At 46.9% G+C, this 22,174-nt stretch overlaps 1 protein-coding gene across 1 annotated transcript in view; it reads right to left on the reverse strand.

The window, feature by feature from the left end:
- Positions 1-22,174, reverse strand: part of PIK3AP1 (phosphoinositide-3-kinase adaptor protein 1) — a 122,647-nt gene that overhangs the window by 8,118 nt on the left and 92,355 nt on the right. The window contains 6 exon segments of the mRNA XM_047761949.1: positions 1,802-1,920; positions 3,471-3,541; positions 8,561-8,716; positions 15,355-15,427; positions 18,610-18,815; positions 20,640-20,705. Coding sequence (XP_047617905.1) covers positions 1,802-1,920; positions 3,471-3,541; positions 8,561-8,716; positions 15,355-15,427; positions 18,610-18,815; positions 20,640-20,705 — 691 coding nt within the window.

A 22,174-nucleotide genomic window follows, 5' to 3' on the forward strand; every position in this document is an offset into this window, starting at 1 on the left:
GACTGCACCCTGGAGTCAGGCACACCTAGATTTGCCACACAGCAAATCTCCACCCAGTCTCAAGCCTCAGTTTCTACATCTGCAAAATGAGATAACACTCTATTTCTGCCACTTAGAGTTGTGAAGAGAATTAAATGAGTTAATGCATTTAGTGTGTTTAATAGAATATCTGGCATATAGTACGTGGCCGATAAATATTAGCATTCGTTATCATGATTGCTCTTCATAAATACCCCTCCAATCACTAACTACATATCATTTTCAAGCAATAGAACATTATGCAACTTCAGGATACTGGGCTAGATTATCGCTAAGGCTCTTTCCAGGGCTAATGTTCTACTGTGTGACCTCTGGTCTCCACCAGGGAAACATGCCTGGTGAATGCGATACAGCTCGGGCCCGTGGGAAGTTTGTGTATAAACGAGTGTCAGCACGTGAACATTGCTGGGAGCACAAGGAAAAGTGGTAAATAGCAAAGGGAGAAAGAGAAAGATCCTTAGTGCAGAGGCAGCTGCTCTTTCCAGAAAAGCAGAAGAAAAGTCTCCTTGTTGCATTTTCTCAACAAATTCTACTGATGAGGTTCATGTGAGTTAAAAGTTTCAAGATGGAGGGAGTTCCCGTCATGGTGCAGTGGTTAACGAATCTGACTAGGAACCATGAGGTTGCGGGTTCGGTCCCTGCCCTTGCTCAGTGGGTTAACGATCCAGCGTTGCCGTGAGCTGTGGTGTAGGTCGCAGACGTGGCTCGGATCCCGCGTTGCTGTGGCTCTGGCGTAGGCCAGTGGCTACAGCTCCGATTAGACCCCTAGCCTGGGAACCTCCATATGCCACAGAAGCGGCCCAAGAAATAGCAAAAAGACAAAAAAAAAAAAAAAGTTTCAAGATGGAAAAAAAAAAAAATCCCGGTTGGGGAAAAAAAAATCTTTGTCCTCTGAGTCACTCCCCGCCCTCCACTCCTGACACTGTATTTTAAAGACATCAAAGATTTAAACTCCTAAGACAAGCCTAGGCTTTTATTCCCAAAGACTCTTTTCTACATTGGCAGACACACAGGCTAGTTCTGACCACTTTTACTGTGGCTCCCCAGGACCTTAAAAAGCTTCCTGCCAGAGGCCCAAGCCCTATTACAGACAAAGACATACGTCAGCCCTGTAAATCAGTCGCACGCTTTTGTCTAATGCCCATCTCCAAAGTTCCATAGGTTCATTCTTCTGCATTAAAAAAAAAAAAAAAAAAAACACTCAGACTGTTGAGCTCTTACTATGGGCCAGAAACACAATCCTTACAACTCTGTGAGGAAGTTCCATTATTATCCCCATTTTACAGACACGAAAGCCAAATAATTCATCCAAGTTCACAGTGGCTGCCGGAAACGTGACCCCAGGTAATGTGTCCCCAGATAGCTCCCCACCAGCACGTCATGCTTGCCTCTGATCATCTTTGTTTTCATTCCCAATTCCTTCTTATCTCCCGGTGCCAAAAAAAAGGCACTGTCCCCCCAGGACAGCCAATGGAATTAGTTACTAGCGGAACACTAACCAAACAGATAAAAAGTATGCAAAATGTTGACATTTACTAATGTATTTCACGGACAAAATACTGCATTTGTTCATTAGAGTACGTGCAACTGAATAAAGCATCACTTCCATTAAGAAAGAGCCCATATTGAAATGTGTCCAAAGTTTGCATTTCAGTGAGTTTAGCCCTGTGCTCATTCTTAGGTCATCTTAGATTCCCCAGATCCGACTCTGCCCTGGGACTCAGAGACTGAGGAAGAAATTTCCTGTCAGCTTCCATGTTACCTCTGTGAGGCTGCTCGGGGAGGCACCCTGGGGGGCCTCTCAAGGGGCATGGTGGGCATGCTGTCCACTTGCGGGGGGCCTGGACTCCGACTTCTGGTAACCTCAGGCACTTCATTATCCTACAGCAAAAAAGATGAGACAGAAGGGTGAAAATTACATTAAGCCACAGCACAGTTGGACACGGCAGCCCATAAGCTCCTCACCCGCCTCAGGCTTCGGCTGAAGGCTGGTCGCTGATAGTCAACCCAGCAACGCCAGGGTAGTTTTCCTCTGACTTTGATTCCCAGAGTCCCAGAGGAGACAGCTAGACCCAAATTATCACGAATGATCTGAATGCTGGTTCCCTGCTACTCAAACTGGGATGTGGGCCGTCAAGATCAGCATCCCTGGGGGTTTGTGAGAACTGCAGGGTCCCAGGCACCTCCTCAGACCTGCCCCATCAGACCTGCATGTTACCCCGGGCAACCCTTATGTATCTTAAAGTTTGAGAAGCTGGAGTTCCCTTCGTGGCTCAGTGGTTAATGAACCCAACTAGGATCCATGAGGATAAGGATTTGATCCCTGGCCTTGCTCAGTGGGTTAAGGATCCGGCATTGCCGTGAGCTGTGGTGTAGGTTGTAGACACAGCTTGGATCTGGCGTTGCTGTGGCTGTGATGTAGGCCTGCAGCTGTAGCTCTGATTAGACCCCTAGCGTAGGAACCTCCATAAGCGGTGGGCGCAGCCCTAAAAAAATAAATAAATAAAGTTTGAGAAGCATTGCTCTGTATAACCAGAGAGAGCTGAAGAAATTTTATTTTTGAACACAAGTCCTTTTGGGGGACCGTGGAAGAGTGAGTTACAGAGTAATACAAGTTGTGGGCTGGAAGGGTGGCCCACCCCAGGACCCTACCTCAAGGAGGCCCGTGAGTTGGTCACTACCCGTGTGACCTCTCCCACCCGTCCCAGCCACTGGTCACTGGTCAGGATACACATCCCGACCCAAATTGGGCCTCAGCCTAAGGCAGCAACTTTGTGCTCCGAGGCCTTGTGCTTCTCAGGGACTCTTTGCCACTATGCATGTGGAGAAGCAGAAGAGGCCAGAGCACAGGGAGAGAACAAGGCAGATGCGGATAGGGAAGAAGAGACAAAAGAGTGTGTGGCCTCAAGGGATAAACAAACAGGCCTCGCTGCTCCCGACCCAGAGGTCCCGAAGGTGACCCCGGCCCTGCCACTCAGCCAGGTCTGCTCACAGATTCCCCTTTTAGCTCAACCCTTCCTCTCTCCTTCTCTCCCTCCCTTCCTGCCCTCTTTCTTTTCTTCCTCCCTCTGTTTATATTGACATGAAATTCCCATCACATAAATTTAACCATTTTAAATTCAGTGGCATTTAGTACATTTGCAATATTGTGCAACCGCCATCTCTATCTAGTTACCAAACATTTTCGTGCCCCCCCCCAAAGGAAGCACTGTACCCACTAAGCAGTTTCTCATTGCTCCCCATCCCCTACCCTGGCAACTACTGACCTACGTTCTGTCTGCATGGATCAACCTGTTCTGGATGTTTCATATATGTGGGATACACCTACAATAGGTGACCTTTTGTGTCTGGCTTCTTTCACCTGGATTTCTATTTCCTGCAGTGAAACGACCCCCAGGATGAGATATGGGCGTGGGGGCCCTGGCTCTCACCTCATTATCTCCCTCCATCCCGCTGCTCACGCTGAGGAGGCTCCGGGTGCTGGATCGGTTACTCGTGCTGCCTGAAGGGTGCAAACAAAATCAGCCGGACTGTGGATTCCCTCTTAACTCACTTTTACTGATAGAAGCAATATGTAAACGGTGAATGCGGAATTCTTCAAAACGCTGCCATCTCCTAACATGGCATTAGAGTTCAGTTTTTCTTACAGCATAAAATGAAATGGCTCATCTTTTTATTACCATGTTTTGCTTTATAGCTACCCCTTACTGAAGGCTTCTCCCCTGTCATGTGCTTTAAGAACCTGACGGCCCTGTATTTTTAATCCCTATAAAAATCCCATCCGATGTCAGTGCTCCAATTTGACAGACAAGGAAGCAGAGATTCTCTTTCTCACATGTTCAGTGGGATTTCTAAAACCTGCAAACAAATTTTGTTGCTGAAGCTTTTAACTTATTTAGGGATTACAGCAAGCAGTGCAAGTATCACACATGTATACATAACTTCTAAAAAGGGGCCGGTGTGACACAAAACAAAACACTGAACACAGATTCAAAAGTATGATTTACAGGCATGGTAGGCATGACTATGTGGGTTTAGGTGCTCAAGGATGTAGCTGGGGATTTATCACCTGTATCATCAAAATGGCATTATCCAATAGAACTTTCTAGAAATGTTCTGTTATACGCTATCCAATTTGGTAGCTAGTGTGACGCATGGTTAGTGCAACTGAGGAACTAAATGTTAAATTTTATTTAGTTGTGATGAACTTAAAATTAAATAGCCATGTGTGGGCGAGGGGCTACCATATTGGACAGTGTGACATTAGAACAAGCTCTAGAACATGCTGAAAGAAGAAGGCGGGGGGTGGGGTGGGGGGGGGGAGAAGAAGAAGAAGGAAGAATAGCAGTCAGTCAACTAACACTCTGAGTTTGATTTACCAATAGTGCCATCAACAGTGTTGCCAGATCTTAGGTTTGCCAAATTTTCACTTAAAATAGCTCTTCATCATATTGGTTTATGGGTAAATTGTCTTAGTTTTGACTTCATTATGGTATCAACTTTGACCTATTAATTAGGTCAAATTGGGCCTAATTAGATGTTAGTTTGAAGAGGGCAGATTAAGAATATAATTTTGGATCACTTCTCTGGGGCAGAGTTTTAAACTTAAAAGAATGTGTCAAAATATTTCCAGAAACCAGGGGATTCAGAGTTTGTTTATTAAGGAGAATGTGATGCTGTCCCTTTCTATTCAGTTACCAACAGATAACACTGTTTGCTCAGCTAGAATGTCATTTTCTCCCGATTTCCCGAAGCCCACTTCTGTCTACAAGTCTAAAACCTCCTCCTCAGTTTCCAATGCTTAGGACAAATGCTATGAAAACTTCTTCAGGTTCCCCCAATGGAAGTAACCCCTCCCATCCATGGGCTCTCATCCCTGTGGGGCCAAGCTTCCCACATCATTCACTGTTCATCCCATTCCTTTGACAAACCAGACTCCTTCTGAAGGTTATCTGTTAGGAGGGAGCAAAAAGTTGTCCAGGCACTGCCTCCAGGATTCTAGAAATTCACACCCACCAACTACCATTTTCCCAACCCTTGATGCTCTTGATTTTTTACCCCCCAGCTTTTGACTTTGAACTTTTGCCCCTGGTTGATCTGCCCTGGCCCTTTCCACTTTTCAGGCTGATGACCTGCTTGGCTACAACTCCTCTGCTCTGGCCCCAGCCCCCCATCACTGCTGCTGGGGGAAGAGGGCAGTGCCCATTCCTTGCCAAGCTTCTGTCACCAGGGAAGAAGGCTCAGATAAGCCTCTAACATGTACTATTTTTATGTCTTCTTTCCTCCATTACAAGCTTCCTGAGGACAGGCTCTGTTTCTCTGTCACCTTTTTGTCTCTAGTATTCAGTCTAGCTCACAATGTTGTCCTTAATAGTTTAAGGAGCAATGAATGAGAAAAAAAAAAATGACCAAATATATCATCCTTAAGAGACCTGAACCAAACAACCAAGAAGGTCGATGGTCTTCTGTAATTAAACTTTTGTTCTCTTAAACATAACACTGATATTTTGTGCTTATAATTTTACTCACAATCAGATGTAACTGGCAACAGTTTTCCTGTAGTTCCCAGGAGATGACAGCTGTGCCATAATAATAAAATAATGCTGTTTTTAGGGTTTGACTGTAGGAGTTGAGGGGCTGTTGGTGGATCAGAGCCTGGGCCATCCTCTCTCTCTCTCTCCTTGCCCTGGGAACTGTTTCTTTTTGGACTGCAGTATGTTCCCATGGTTGAGGGCGCAGAACGATCTGGATGTGAATGCCAGAACTTCTGCCTAATTGCCAAGTGACCCAGAGCAAGATGCTTAATGTCCCTCAGTCTCTGTTTCCTTATCTCATGGCACTGTTGTATAGAATGAGATCATATGGTGATATGCTTGGCACGGGTCTTGCAAGAGTAAGCATTTAATTAATTATAGCAGCTATCATCCTCCTCCTCCTCCTAAGTTTCAAGATGGTAGATTACTCATCAGTGGCTCAAGGACCCTCACCTCCAGTGTACACACCTTTGTATAGCCTCCTCCTCACCTCCCTCTTGGTTCAGCCATGTGACTTACTTTGGCCAGTATGACCTTAGTGAGTTGATGCAAGCCAAGGTTTGATAAGTACTTTGCACACTGGAGCTCATCCTGCAATGTCCTCTTTATGGATCTGGTTGTCATCACAAGAAGTTCAGGCTATTGAATTAGAGGCCACAAGCAGAGAGGCCCTAAAGAGCGAGAGGCTCTTTGGGGCCTCTCGCAACTGAATACCGTTGCATGAGTGACCCCGCTTGACCACGTGGGGTGGAGGTGAACCATCCTGAGTCCTGGACAAGTCCAGAATCAGGCATAAATAAATGATTCTATTTCAAGCCACTGCATTGTGGGGTAGTTTGTGACATAGCAATAGATGACTGTATAACAGAGACTGCAGTAAAGCATTTAATAACATTTTCTAACCCAATGAGCCAGCCATACCTGGGCAGTAAACCACCATACAAGGTAAGAAAGCATGGTTTGTTTTTGTTTTTGTTTTTTTGCCACACCCATGGCATGTGGAAATTCCTGGGTCAGGGATCGAACCTGCAGTAACAGCGGTGGATCCTTAATATACTATGCCACAGGGAACTCCAAGAAGCTGACTTTAAGCTTTCCATTCTATTCTCATTCCAAGCTAACTCAAAGTAAAACCTATGCATAAGATGGTTTAAATTAATCTGAACCCTAAATGAGTACTCTGCATTTATTTTGCTAAATTCCCCCTCCTCCCAGAAAGCCCTGCCTTTACCCCAAGAGTGTCTATACCACTTCTCTCCTCCACGACACATCTGAGAGATGGGCCACCTGCCCCAGCTTCCTCTGCCACCTGTGATCACTGGGAGAACCTTTCCTATTTCTGAACTTGTCAAAAGTCCCTAAATTGTCTCAGGATGGGGGAGTTGGATATACATGATCCCCCCAATGTGTAAGGGAGGTTTTCTTCTCTGTCTGGTCCAGACTTCCCAAGTGGTTGTGCTATACACTTTAGATCTGTTTCAACAGGTGAGAGTGGCAGAGAGAGGGGTTGGGTTCTACTCCCACTTTGCCACTGACAGGCTACATACAGCACTTTGGGGAAAACACTTTCCCTTTCTGGGTTACAAACACTCCATTAATAAAGTAAGGAGGTTCTTGGAGTTCCCATTGTGGCTCAGCAGTTTTGAACCTGACTAGAACCCATGACGATGCAGGTTTGATCCCTGGCTACACTTGGTGGGTTAACGATCTGGCATTGCTGTGAGCTGTGGTGCAGGGTGCAGACTCGGCTTGGATGCAGAGTTGCTGTGGCTGTGGTGTAGGCCAGCAGCTGCAGCTCTCATCTGACCCTTAGCCTGGGAACCTCCATATGCTGCAGGTATGGCCCTAAAAAGAAAAATAAAAAACAAAACAAAGTAAGGAGGTTCTTGACCTGAGTCCATGGTTGGGCAAAATTCTGTGTGTGTGTGTGTGTTCATACACACATGCATTTTTATAGGAAGCACATCCAGAGCATATCAGAGTTTCAAATGGGTTTGTGATACAGAAAATTTTGACCTTTCTGTTCCTACAACCATTTGGGGGTGCTCCATCTGACATTTAAGGAGATGTGAGCCCTAAAATTCAGCTTGTCTCTTGCTCCTTTATTTCTCACCTAGCTGTTTTGATAAGACTAAAATGTATGAAAGAAGGGACACTTGATCTATTTGGCTGGTGAAGCTGGTGTGTCTGAAGTCAGCTAACACCGCCTTGGATCGGAAAACAAAGCCCCAGCTCCTGCCTGCACATCAGTGTGTATTGTCTGTTGCAATCAGATTCCTATTCAAGCTTTCAAGCCAAAAGGAAGACATTTGCAAATGAGAACCTCAACTTGCCTGTACAGTTGGAATTCGCAAATCTGAGTCCACTATTGCCTAATGTTTCCGACTTTGTGCCCTTCCCTTCCCCTGACCACAGCTGAAGCAGAGTCTTGGCCCTGAATCCAGTCTGCCTGAATTCAGATCCGAGCACCACCACTTATTAGCTATTTAACCTAGAGGAAGGGTAAATAGACGTGATAGGACCTATCCTGCAGAGTGATTATGAGAATTAAATCAGAGAATCTGTGGAAGAAGCTGAGCACACAGAAAATGCTCAATAAATGTTAACTTATACTATGATTAGATTTTTTTTCATTTATAAAAGTGACAGAGTAATAATTGTCATGCAATCTGACCTCCGGGGATGCTTGAGGACAGGATCTTGGCCCCCCTGAAAAAGGCACCCTCACAGGCTAAATGTCTTCCACTTCTTATACTTTCTAAGCCTAAATCAGGCTCTAGTTAAGATCTTTTGGGGAAAAAAAAAGAATAGAAAAAAATGGAGTTCCCTAGTGGCCTAGTGGTTAGGGATTCAGCAGTGTCATGGCTGTGCTGTAGCTCAGGTTTTATCTGCAAGCCGTGGGCACAGCCCCCCCGCCAAAAAGAAAAAAAAAAGTCTTCTGGGTTCACAATAGAGCAAGTTCCCAAAGCCCATAGTCTCCTGCTTACTTGCTGTGCTGGAGGTACTGTCTGTTTTCCAGTCTCCTCGTCTAAGCTCTGTCCTGGGGGGGAAGACGCTTTTCCTGGGGCCACTCTCATAGACTCCAATCTCCACTTTCCCGGGCAGGTGCTGTGAGTGCCGAATTGGGACCGTGATCTCCAAGTCTGGAATTAGAGGAAAGAGGGATAAGTTTTAAGGCTCCAGCATGCCATTTACCAAACTGCTGGGCTTCTCCCTCTCCACCTGCATCCTTCACTTGTGGGGGTGGGGGTGGGGGGGAGAAGCAGAAGGGGCAGTGCAAGGGGGGAGGAGGTGAGCATCCTGCCAATCCTGCCACTGAAACACCACAGAATCCTATGTGGCAATCGCTGACAGATGATTGAGATGGAGAAATGTGAGAGATGCAGAGAAATGCCCTTTTTCACATCAGGTAGTAGAAAGAACATGTGATTAGGGAGAGGTTTTGGGCCCCAGATCTGCCACTCACAGCTGTGGAGCCCTCTGAATTACTTCCCTTTCTGAAGAGGGGTTACAGACACCACTGATTGTAATAATAGGTTATTCTGTGCATCATGCAGAGTTCTAAGAGCTTCCATATTTTTAGCTCCTTGAATCCTCCCAACACCCAGGAAATAAATAGTATTGTCATTGTTCCCAACAGAAACTAAGGTACGGAGAAGTGAAGTAGCATGTCCCATGCCCCAGTTACACAGCTGGTAAGCGGGGACAGCCGGAATTTGAGCCAGATTCCGAAGTTTAGCTTCTTAATCGCTATGCAGACTGCCCCTAAATCCCTTAATAAATGATAGAGGATGGGCGGGTGGTCCATGACTGACAATAACAGTCCAGAGAGTTCATGAAATGATGTCCACCAGGCTTGTGAAAGATTTCGTAACTTGCAAAGCTGATCAGTGGTTTATACCCTACAGAATCAGAAAGACAGATTATTCCTTTGCCCAGCAAGGCGCTTTAACCTGATCTCTTTACTGGCTTAGACCTGCCCAGTCGTTAGTCTTTCTTCCTTCCTAGATTTCATGCCTTGGGTGCTCTGAGCAGAAAACAACTCCAGCTGATAAGTGGGACAAAATATCTGTGGGTGCCCGACCAGCTTACTCCCCAGGGAAGCATGAAAGCGACCCCTTGAGGCCCTGGACACCCCACAGCCCCAGGGCAGGGCCTCTGGGAAGTGGTGTAAGCTTGGGAAGGCTGGACTTTTTGGGATGTGTGCTCTTATTTTCAAGGAAGCACTTCCTCCTCTGCCTGTCCTCTTTCAGGGGACAGGTGTGGCAGGAAGTGGAGGGAGTGCAGTGGCAGAGGTGGCTCTGTTTACCAAAGCCTGAGGTCCGCCAAGACAGGTAAATGGGTAAACTTGCAGAGCATGAAAGAGCCGGTGCCAGGGCAGGGTAGACCAAGTGTGTGGGAAACATTCTGCAGAGAGAATATTAAAAAGGAGGCGGGGGGACTGCTGGTTTGCATGGGCTCACGTTTTCCTCTTTCTAGAGACTCTGGTGCCAAGTGTAGTGCCTGGTCCTAGTGGTAACCAGCTTTCCAGGTCTCTGTGTAACACAGATCTTTCTCAGGTCCTAGGGCTCTCTTGGTTACAACAGAGTGGTGGAAGCACCTGCCCAAGCTTGGAAGCACGTGGGCAGAGTCCAGCGGGTATATCTCATGTGGGTGTGAGCCTTTGGTGTCTCAGAGCCCAAACAGGTGACACCTACCCACCCCCTCGGCTTTGACCGAGCTTTTTTTTTTTTTTTTTGTCTTTTTGCTATTTCTTGGGCCGCTCCTGTGGCATATGGAGGCTCCCAGGCTAGGGGTCTAATCGGAGCTGTAGCCACCCGCCTACGCCAGAGCCACAGCAACGCGGGATCCGAGCCACATCTGCAACCTACACCACAACTCATGGCAACGCCGGATCCTTAACCCGCTGAGCAGGGGCAGGGATCGAACCCGAAACCTCATGGTCGGGTTCGTTAACCACTGCGCCACGACGGGAACTCCTGACCAAGCTTTTTAGCAACAGTCTTTTAAAGGGAGGTTCCTATCTGCTTAATTCACTTCAATGAGACAATTTTCAACTCTCGACCAGTTCTAGGAGGAAGGAAAGTAAAATATACAGGGAAAAAAGTTGAGAGTCAAAAGTTCAAAACGTCAAGTAGAGCCAGTCTAAATGTCTAAAAAATCCCGATATTCTTTGAATAGAGGAACACTGCCAGGAAAAATAATTATCATCATTATACTGCGCACTACTTTTCACAAAGTGTGTTCACATATGTTATTATTCCTCCTTTGAACTTCGCTACTCCATTAAGTAGATAAGCCAGGTGTAGCCACAGATGAGGAATCTGAGACACAAAGTGGTTAAAAGGAAAAGTACTGGACCATGAAATGACTCAGTGACAAAGCAGGAATCAGAGCCCAGGTTTCCCGGGACCCAGTCTACTCCTCCTGGTCCTGCCCTGCACTGGCCACAGACACACCCAGAGTATAAACATTGATACTCTTCTCCGTGCAGCTGGGGCGATCAGCAAAGCACAGGTCAGGCCAGCCCTCCTCTGATTTCCCACACCATCCGTGCTCTACACTCTCCCGGTGAGAGAAAAACAGCTCCCTGGGGCTGAAGGGAGACTGGCGAGTTATTATGAACAGATTCTTTTTTTTTTTTGTCTTTTTGCCTTTTCTAGGGCCGCTCCTGTGGCATATGGAGGTTCCCAGGCTAGGGGTCTAATCGGAGCTGTAGCCTCTGGCCTACACCACAGCCACAGCAACATGGGATCCAAGCCGCATCTTTGACCTACACTACAGTTCACGGCAACACTGGATCCTTAACCCACTGAGCGAGGCCAGGGATTGAACCCGCAACCTCATGGTTCCTAGTCGGATTTGTTAACCACTGCGCCATGACGGGAACTCCAGGAGCTGGTGTTTAAATGCCCCTGGAGAGGGATAACTTTTCCAGAGTGCTCCCCACTGACTCCCAGCGGCTCCAGGAAGATGAAGCTGCAGTCTCCACGATGCGAGCTGCATGCAGCCATGCCTTTCCTTCCCCTATGCTGCCCGGATCACCTCCCACATCAGCCACTTGCACTCAAATCATTGTCAGGGAAGAAAAGGCTCGAGAGATGGATAGTGTTCATGGCTGCTCAATACTTTGAATGTACTTAATGCCATTGAATTGTACATTTAACTCCAAATAATATATTTTATGTTATGTGTATTTTACCACAGGAAAAAATAAAAACGGAGACTCTTAGTGCTGATGGTGGAACATTCTCCCCATGAGAACTGTTTGTGGTCCTCAGCCACTCTTGCTCAGAGTCAAATTATACATAGTTTAATCTTTTATAGTTAGGGCATCAATTAAAGCCCTTGATGTAAAAAGTAAAAGTACTTAACCCTTCCGCTTCTCCAAAAAAAAAAAAATCCTAGTCAGGGGGTCTGCCTCACAAGGAGTATGGGGGTGGAGACAGAAGAGCATCTAAACCATGTTTCTTTGGAAAAATTTAGACATTGACATTTTAATTTAGACTAGAGCCACTGGTGGGTATCATTTATTTGGAGCCTGATTAGCCATGGGGGAACTTGTATACTGTGTCAAAAGCCATGATTCTGGCCTGGCCCCTGGATGGTGAGTCCCAGCCCAAGGCACTCTTCCTGAGAATCCCTGGCTGAGATGCCACCAGCTGGCGTGCAGGTGGTTTTGAGAGTGCCTCCCTGCTGCCACGGGCCACACACTGGGCTAGACCCCAGTTACACCCTATTTCACTGAATCCTTGCGGCAACTCTCCTGGGTGGGCACTTTTATTTGTGCCATTTTTCAGACAAGGACTGAGGCTCAGGCAGGTGAAGTATCTTGGCCATGGCTCCCAGCTAGTGAGGGGTGAACAGTGAGCAGAAATGACCTCAACCTTGCTGGCCCCAGGGCCCAGGCCTGTACCCCTCTACTCCTTGGCAAGTGTGTCTGTCTTGCTTCAATATCTCCAGGGGCTCCAGGGGGGGAGCTGTGGTGTGTGGTACAGGTGTGATGACACAGGTAGCTTGGTTCTGGAGTCAGGCTGCTGAGCACATGTGACTCCAACTATGACTCACCAGCCTTCAGACACCGCATGTAGCATCAAATCACAGCTTTCCTCATTCTACCTTTATTTATTTATTTAGTCTTTTTAGGGCCGTACCCACAGCACATGGAGGTTCCCAGGCTAGGGGTTGATTTGGAACTGTAGCCGCCGGCCTACACCACAGCCATAGCAACATAGGATCCGAGCTGTGTCTGTGACCTACACCACAGCTCACAGCAACGAGAGAGGCCAGGGATTAAACCCACATCCTCCTGGATGCTAGTTAGATTCGCTTCCACTGAGCCACGATGGGAACCCATTCTGCCTATATTTAAAAGCTTGAAATGCTTCATTTAAACAAGGCTTCTATCTTTGGGTTTATGTGCTCTAGCTTTAAAAAGCAACTCAGCCCTTTTACCACCTAGAGCCCTATTGTCTGACTCTAGGATGCCTGCAGTTCTTGAAACAGATTTTCTGCCTTCTCACCTTTCTCCGTCTCTCAGCCAGAAGGCAGACAAGTAAGAGTGTGGCTAGTGGCAGCATACATTTAGAACTTAGTCCTTAAGCATTTGTCTGAGGAAGACTTCTCAGACCTTCTGCCGTGATGACAGCCTCTTTACCCCTCTTCTTCCAAGTAGTCAAAATCATTACTATTCACTAGGCTCATAATTGTATGCAAAATACAGTGCTATGCATTGTGGGACAGGCTCTAGCTGGGAGAACCAGACCTACATAAATAAAAGACTAGCTCGTAAGCTACCAGATGGTGAAGATCATGTCCTGTAGGTCTCTGTTGTCAGCTGGGTGCCTGGTGGCTCAGTAAGTATTTGTGGAATGAATGAATGGTGTCACCAAACATTTTACTCAAATCAACCATGCCAGCAGAGATTTCTCGAGCTCCACCAATGCACTGTGCTACACACTGGGGATTCAGCAGAACACAAGACAGACAAGTTCTTGCCCTTACGGAGCTTACACAGATGGTGGTGACAGGGGTGCAAGTAGAAAGGGAGTGGAAAATAACCATGAGAATAGAAACAAAGAGTAAGGCCAGCTGTGATTTGTGAGGAGGGTGAGCAATGGCACAGGGAGTGAGTTGTGGAGGTCTACTCTGAAAGAATGGCAGAGAAGACCTTTCTGAGCAGGAAAGCTTACAGCCTATCTCTGAAGGATGAAAAAGAGCCAACAGGGAAAGATGTGGGGAGAGAAGTGGAAGGGGGACAGCAAGTGCAAAGGCCCTGGGGAAAATGCTCTTGGCTTGACAGAGCAACAAGTAGTCTGTTGCAACCAGGACACAAGGTGTGGGGGAAAGTGGAGAATGAGCTCAGGGGTCAGATCATGGAGAGCTTCGTAAGGCCACAGTGAGGAGTGTGATTTTTACTCTGGGTGGGACAAGAGCCCCTGAGAGTTTTGAGCAAGGGAGTAGCATCATCTGATTTTTATTTTTGAAAGGCTGTTGGTTCTAGATTGTAGGATTAACTGTAGGAGAATAAGAATGGATATAGGGAGACAATTGAAGTGGCTCCTGCATTAATCCAGGAAGAGATGATGGTTGCTTGGATGCAGTTGTCCCGTGGAAGGTGGTCGGAAATGATAACACGCACTTTGGAGACAGAACTTCTGGGAATTGCTGATGGTTTGAAGGAATGAAGTAATAACAATCAGAGGCAGCAAAAGAGAGGTGCCAGATGAATGGACAGGATAGTAGGTTCTACAGATGCTCCAATGGGGAAGAAGTACAATGGCCAGGAGGGGTCTAGGAAGGCTTCACTGAGAAGGGGCTGCCAAGACTGGGTCCTGCAGTCTGGTAGTTTCACATAAATGAGGAGGAAGAGGCATGAGCAAGGGGCCTGTGGCAGAAAAATGTCCAGTTTGAAGACTACGGTATTACTAGCCTGACCAAGCTCATGGGAAGTTTGGGCTGTTGAGGGCAACTGGAGACAGACCACAGAAGTTATGTACTAACTTAGTTCTTTATGTAATGGAGCTCCATTCGAGATCTGAGTGTCTCTGAAACCCTTTTCTTGCCAGCAGTTCTTGGTATAAGGCTGGCCAGTGTAAATCCTAGAGACCCACTATGCCAGAGGCTCTCAGCAGGGATGTGCAGTGTAGGCAAATGCCCACTCCTCGCTCAGGGATGGCAGTGCCACATGGGAAGCAGCTGGGGAGGACAGTCAAGGGCAGCAGAGGGGCCTGGTCCTCAGTGTGCACAACTGGAATCCATGGCCCTGCTATTGGACTGCTGCTGCACATGGCAGGAGCCCTGCTGCACCTGAGACCTGGGCTCCCAAAGCAGGGTGTGGTGTGGACACCAATGACACAGTTCCCTGCTTGAATCAGAAACACACACTATGAGAAGGGGAGAGTCTCCTCTCTCTGCTCAAAGAAAAAAAAAAAAAAACAACATGTGTCTTCCTAAATGCCAAGGAGAGAGTCAGGTGAAAGCATTATCATCCTCTTTGGTGGAGGATGGAAGGATGCAGAGTTCAAGCCATTCATTCATTCGTTGGATGACATGCCCTATGTTCCAGGTGCTAGATATACAAAATTGACACGACAAAGCTGATGCCCAAAAGGAGCCGTTTTACCCGCCTTATAGCCTAGTGGGAGACCCACATCTGTAAACAGGGTGACAGGTGTTGAGCACGCAGCCTACCCACTCAGTCCCTAGCAGAAAGGAGAGTCAAGGACAAGAGACCACAGCAAAGTCCCCCACCATGCGGCACTCCCAGGAAGCCACGTACCTGTCTGCTTTCCTGATTTTTGCTTCTCTCTTTGTCTGCGGGTGATGCTTTCTCTTAGCCGTTTAAGATTTTCCTGGAAAAAAATTTATTTTATTTTTAAAGTACATATCAGAATTACATCCTCTGGGCATTAGAGTTTCTTTCTGATTTTAAACTATTGCAAAATATATATCACATTGCAATAACATGTCTAACATGCAAATGAGGCTGAGTGCATTTGCAATCGGCCCCCAGAGAAATCCAAGATCCTTTAGAAATTGTGCCTGAAGAGAAGACATCTGGTCCACAAGAAAATGTCTCCCCTTCTCTCTGGTTCCCAACCTTATAACCCACTACCCTCCCTGATGCCTCTTAGCCAAGCCAGTCTCCTATGTGCTCAAACTTTCCACCCACATTCCTACCTCTGAGACTGTGTTCTCACACCATTCCCTTGACCTTGAGGGACACTGATTCCATGATAAAGTTCCACGCCTGGGTCAAGGCCCACCTTCCAAGCTGCTCCCCACCCTAGTTGCTTCAATCTTTAGTGCTGGCCATGCCATCTGGCACTGGGCTATGCTGTCTTGTACTGTGTGTGTGTGTGTGTGTGTGTGTGTGTGTGTGTGTGTGTGTGTGTGTGTGGTGTTGTCACCTCAGAGGTACTGTAAGCTCTCAAAGAGCAAGAAACCAGGTCTTGTACTTTCCTGTATTCCTGCAGTCAGGTCTATCACGTCATTCAATAAATGTTAAACAGACATGTGAGTGTCAAAATTTATTGCTATTTTAGGCCTATAAACAACAACCATCTCCAAATTGAGTGTCTGAGCATTCTAGGGAAATGCCCCAGGGACTAACATCCAGACCCTGGCTGGAGCAGAAGGTTCCTGTGAGGGAGCCGTGGAGGCGGGACTAAAAGGTTGGTTGGGTTGCAACAGCAGCTGGGAGACTGAGCTTGGTCCAGGAAGCATCAGGAAAACACTGAAAGTTGTGGGCTTTAAGGTCTGGCAGAGAGGAGGCGAAGGAGTTGGAGGCAGGGAGACCCACTGGAGATGATGTGATAGGACAGATGTAGGTGATAGAAGCCAGCACTGGGAGGTGGCTGGGGGAAGGCAAAGAAAGGAGCAGAGGCAAGAGGAAGAACGTGATGGAGCAAGGCCAAGCAAGATAGATATGCAGCTGGCTGGATGTGGGGGAGAGTGGAAGGAGAGCCCAAGAGACTCTCAAGCCTGAAGCTCAGTGTCTGGAAGATAACACTGTAGAGAACAGACACAGAGAGTTAGGCAAGGGGAGCAGACTGGAGGACGGTTTGTTGTTGGATGTGCTACAGGTCTTGGGCAGCTTGGGAGACATGGCCAGACCGTGGCTGGAAAGGTGTTCCTGGAGACATAGACTCAAGAGTCACCTGCACAGAGAAGGAGCTGAAGGGAACTTGGGAAGTTCCTCCTCATGGGAGGGGAAGTGAAAGAGACTGAGGAGTGGACAGAGGGGTGGAGGGAAAGGATGAAAGGGCAGCCCAGGAATGTCCTCACAGCCTGCAGTCCTTGGATGGGGGTGCTCTGAAGTACCAGGAGGCTGTCAGAAGACAGAGCAGTCTCAACTCCCCTGGATTGGGATTCTCTGGCATGTTGAACATGAATCCCCGTTGTCTGCTCCACCCAAGAGTTTGGGCAAGTTCACGGGAAAGGTAGATATACAAAGAGAGCTGATGTTTGTTATACATTTACTATGCGCCAGACATGCTAAGGCTTTCTAAGGTTTACATCGTCTAACCCTCTGCTGTCACATTTCAGAGATGGGAAAGAAGAGTTACAAAGAGGCCAAGGTCATTTAGCCTGAAGAAGCAGGATAAGGCTGAACTCAGGCTGCCTGGCTCTGGAGCCCTGGCTTCTCCTAACTATTCTGCTACATGGCGCCAACTTGGCACAGGGAAAGAAAATCAGTGTTTGGCCAGGATCAGCCTGTTCCCAGCAGCACTTCAGCCTCTCTCGGTCTCCTGAGGGAGGAAGGCCCTGGCTTCCTGCATTCGGACCCCCAGAGAGAGGGAAGCAGGCTGGCATAGCAAGTGACCCTGTTTTAGGGACTCAGCAGGCAGAAGGTAAGAATGAAGGAAGCACAAGCTCCAGAGTAAGAAAGGGCTCGTTTGAATCCAGTTTCTGCCTCCTCACCTCTCTGCCTTCCTGGTCTATAAAGTGGGAGCAATGACACTGATTTCACATGCACGCCGCGAGGGGTGGAAGACATCAGGCCCATTCAACATAGCACAGTGCCCTAGACTGTTGTCAGAGCTGGACAAGTGCTGCTTTTGTGTCCCCACTTCTCACTGTGTGGAGTTCTACATCGTCAGGTAAATAGCAAGTCTCCTCTGACAGCCCAGCCCTCCAGTCAGTCTCCTTCTGAGTGGTAACTGCTGGGGTAGGTGTCTTTGCAGGTCTTTGTCTTTGCATTTGCATGCAGACCTATGGAGACTGCATGTGTGTGTGTGTGTGTGTGTGTGTGTGTGTGGAGTGTGAGTGGGTGTGTATGTATGTGAGTGTGGGGTCTTTTTGGGTTTTGTTTCTGTTTTTTTGCTTTTTGGGGCCATACTTGCGGCATATGGAAGTTTGCAGGCCAGGGGTCAAAGTGGAGCTTCAGCTGCCGGCCTACACCACAGCCATAGCAACACGATATCTGAGCCAGATCTGTGACCTACACCACAGCTTGTGGCAATACCGGATCCTTAACCCAGTGAGTGAGGACAGGGACTGAACCTGCATACTCACGGTTACTAGTCATCTGTAACAAGCTGAGCCACAGTGGGAACTCCATTCATGTGTTTTAACTTGAGTAGTTTTATGTCTGTGACTGGTTTGGTTCATTTAATCATCATTCTTGGGAACTGTCCAAGTTCTCTTTAGTTCTAAAGTGTGATAGTTCTGTGGGAGTGTTGACATGAAGTGTAGATAGAGGAAAACGCTGGAAAGCAGATGTATATAGGGCCGCATGCAGAGAGACGTGGCAGACGCATTATTAGGGTTTACTGTTGAGTCTCAGTCCTTGATCTCTAGCCTCATGACAACAAGAAAAGCCATCCAGCTCTCAGCCGGGGAGCCACGTGGTTACAGACTACAGGTGACAGGTACACATGTGCGCTGACTCACCATGACACGCAAACAAATGTGCTCAGGCCCAGCCACAGGTGTGTGGTTACAATGACATATAAGCCAGCTGTGGACCTAGCTCTCTCTACTGTCTGGCAGAGAAACAGACATGAGACAAATTCCATCCAGAGCCCGTTACCTGCTGGAAGCGAAAAGATTCAGACCGCTTCTTCTGGTTGAGCTGCCACTCTTTGAAATGGAGCACGGCCTCATCCACGTTGACGATGCCCAGCTTCACCTGCTCCTGGAGGGTAATAAGCTGCCGCTGGCCTGGCGTCTTCATCCCAGCAAAAGGGTCATATATGCTCGACTGAGGCCTGTCCCTCCATGGTCTGACAGGTGGCTCTGGAAAGGACGGTGACTTAGCTTGACAGCCCCCCACACCGGGGGGATTGCTGACTGGATGAGTGGGGTTAACGAGGCTGGTGGTGGGCTCAAGAGGGTGTGTGGAACCAAGAAAGGGGAGGTGTGACATGGAATCAGAAAGAGGGCTGCAGTTAATAATTTCAATGCCTGTTACACTAAAGTAGACAAGGCCACAACATTTTAGAAAGATATGGCATCCCCTGGGTGGGCCCACAGAATCCACTAAGCCTCAATTACTGAGAAGTCTTCAGACCGGCCTTTCTCATCCTTGGCACTATTGACATCTTGGACTGCAGGATTCTTTGTGCTTGGGGGAGAGGCTGTCTTGTGCGCTGTAAGATGAGGCCTTATCCTTGGCCTCTACCCATTTGATGCTAATAATACCTCCTTCCTCAGCTGTGACAACAAAAAGTGCCCCAGACATTGCCAAGTGTCCTCTGGTAGGAATGGAAGCGGGGAGGAGAAATCACCTCCAACTGAAAACCACTGATTCAGACTAAAATACACTCCCAAAAGAGAACACACAGGGAAGTCTAACCAGGATGCTTCTCCCAGCACCACTTCTAGCCCTTGCCATCCTCCTGCCTCCAGGCAGCATAGGGGACAATGGTTATGGACCCAAGGGCATGAAATCCTCAAGAAGGTTGACATACTAATGGAATCGTGACCTAGATCCAGTGTCACCAGGCATAAATTAGGTGCTGGGTCCCAACTGGCTCTCCTTGGGTTGTTCCTGTGCCAGACCCTCCTCCACATTAAAAATTTATAGTTCTCTGCTTTGGAGATTCTAGGGAAATATGAAGCCAACCCGTCTCTCTCTCCAGACTGTGACTCCACTAAGTTCTGTGGGGAACGAGCTACTTGCAGAGGTGATGGGGCCACTGGAGCATGTGAAAATGACCTGACATTTTACTGATCATTTCCTGTAGGGCTATCTTTGATTCAAAATTCTTCCAGCAGGACTCCACTTGGGCATCTCCCATTCAGGGAGATGGCATGAAGGAAAAAAAGAGACAATTTCACCGGTGGGTAATGAAAAAGCTTCAGAGAAGCTTACCTATCATTCTTATCAACCATTGGACTACATACACTCACATACTTTTCTCCCAGGTTTGCCCTCTTCAAGGCTGTCTTTACTTGTACTGGGAGATAGCGTATGCGGGGCAAATGCACAAGCCAACCAGTTTCAATCTCCTACTACCAAAGTCCTTAGGGCTGCTTTCGAATGTTTAGATGGTGTCATGGCTCCTTTTCAAACGAATCATCAGTGGAATAATACTGAATGCCTCTGTTTAGCACAAGGAAATTAATCAAGAACAAAAGGGCACTTATTTCCTCAAACTTCCTTAAATGGTCTTCCAAAAAAAAAAAAAAAGGAAGAAAAGTGTTACCTATTGGCTAGCAAAGTGTCACTCAAATACAAGGTGAATTAAAGCATAGTTTAGTTAATACAGATAGGGTAGGTAAATAGCACGGTGGGGTTATATCATTAGGTAAAGACGGGGTGCTGGGCTGCCTACTTTCATCCTGTTGGCATCAGTCTCAATGTTTAAATTGGGCTTTTGTGTGCTGTTGCAGACACCTTTTGGTGTATTAATGCTGTTGGTGTGATCAATTTGTACAATGTTTGAAGGCACTCCAACCTCCCGTCTCCCTTACTACCAGTACAGCTCCGGGGCATCCCTTGGACCTATGTTTTTCAATGCTAAGGAGCTGATACACCTGGAAATCACTGAAATACCAACACTTCTACTACCTGGAAGTTCAGGTCATACAAAAGGAAGCTGAGGACATTTGGCTTACCTTTCCTGATGCTCTCTGAGGAAACATAGAGATTCCCAGGCCGCTCTTGACTTTTTTCTGCAAAAACTGTGAGATAAAAATTATTCTAAGTAAAGCCAAATCAGATCTCATTCTAAAAGGCTTTGTAATATTTGACACATTTACCAAAAAAAAAAAAAGTACAAAAAAAAAGGATCACATCTTGGGCCATCGTATACAGTTCTATAAATCAAAACTCTAGCTAGGAATTGACTAATAAGCAGAAGCTGTAGAGATTACGACATGAAGAGAGACCAAACAGACAAAGTCTCAAACTGGAAAGACAAAGCCAGCCAGAGGATGTGCTTGGCATTTATGAGATCATTAAAGAGAAGAGTAATGTAAAAAACAAACAAACAAAAAAACGGAGTTCCCGTCATGGCTCATTGGTTAACAAACCCGACTAGTAAACATGAGGTTGCAGGTTCGATCCCTGGCCTCGTTTCGTGGGTTAAGGATCCAGCCTTGCCATGAGCTGTAGTGTAGGTCACAGACACAGTTCGGATCCTGCGTTGCAGTGGCTCTGGTGTAGGCCGGCGGCTACAGCTCTGATTAGACCCCTAGCCTGGGAACCTCCATATGCCATTGGTGCAGCCCTAAAAAGACAAAGACAAAAAAAAAAAAGGGGTAATGTGCGCAAAGACATGTGCTAGATCCTTGAACATCTGTAGCGAGCCATAGAACATTTTGATGTTTCAGAGTAAAAGAAGTGTCACTTACCATTTCAACAAGTGCTGTAAGACAGACAGGGCAGTGGAAAGGTTAAAATGCATGCAAGGCTTCAAAGGGACTTAGATGTACATCAAACCCATAAAGGCTCACAGAGAAAAGTGGGAAGTGACACATGTTCTCTCAGTGGTAGGACGGTATAGTGGTTACGGTTCTCTGGGCTCTGCACAGATTCCCTGGGTTCAAATCCTGGCTCTGCTATTTATAAGCCACATGATCTAGGATGAGAGACTTGACTTCTTGCCTCAGTTTTCTGATCTGTAGAATGAGGATGATAACTGTACCTTCTCCTCATTGGGTTGTTGTGGTGATTACGTTAGTTAGTACATGGGAAGTGCTTAGAACGGAGCCTAGCACATGTAAGCCCTCATGTTAGCTTTTATTGTCATTATTCAATCTACACCTTGAAACTGATGCCAATAGGACAGCAATACCTTGGCAAGATAGTTAATACAAGGAATGTGTATGCACTACTTTATAGTTTATAAAGTAGTTCCCCATGTATTATTTCATCTGACCCTCACAATAAGGGTCTCCCAGAGTATTATTATGCATCAATGTATACATTTATTATTATGATACCCGTTTTACAGATGAGGTAACCAAAGCTACAGAGGGGCAAATGATTTACCCAATGTACCATACTATACGGGTGAAGAATGCAAGAGCTGGGAATTGAACCCACAGTGTTTTGGTCTCCAAACCACTGCCCCTTTTGTCATCTCCTGACTCTCTCCTTTTATTTGCTTCCCTACAGTTTCCTAGCAAGTCCATCAGGGCTCTTTAGG

The sequence above is a fragment of the Phacochoerus africanus genome, chromosome 15 (genome assembly GCF_016906955.1).
Source record: "Phacochoerus africanus isolate WHEZ1 chromosome 15, ROS_Pafr_v1, whole genome shotgun sequence".
Taxonomy (NCBI): Eukaryota; Metazoa; Chordata; class Mammalia; order Artiodactyla; family Suidae; genus Phacochoerus; species Phacochoerus africanus.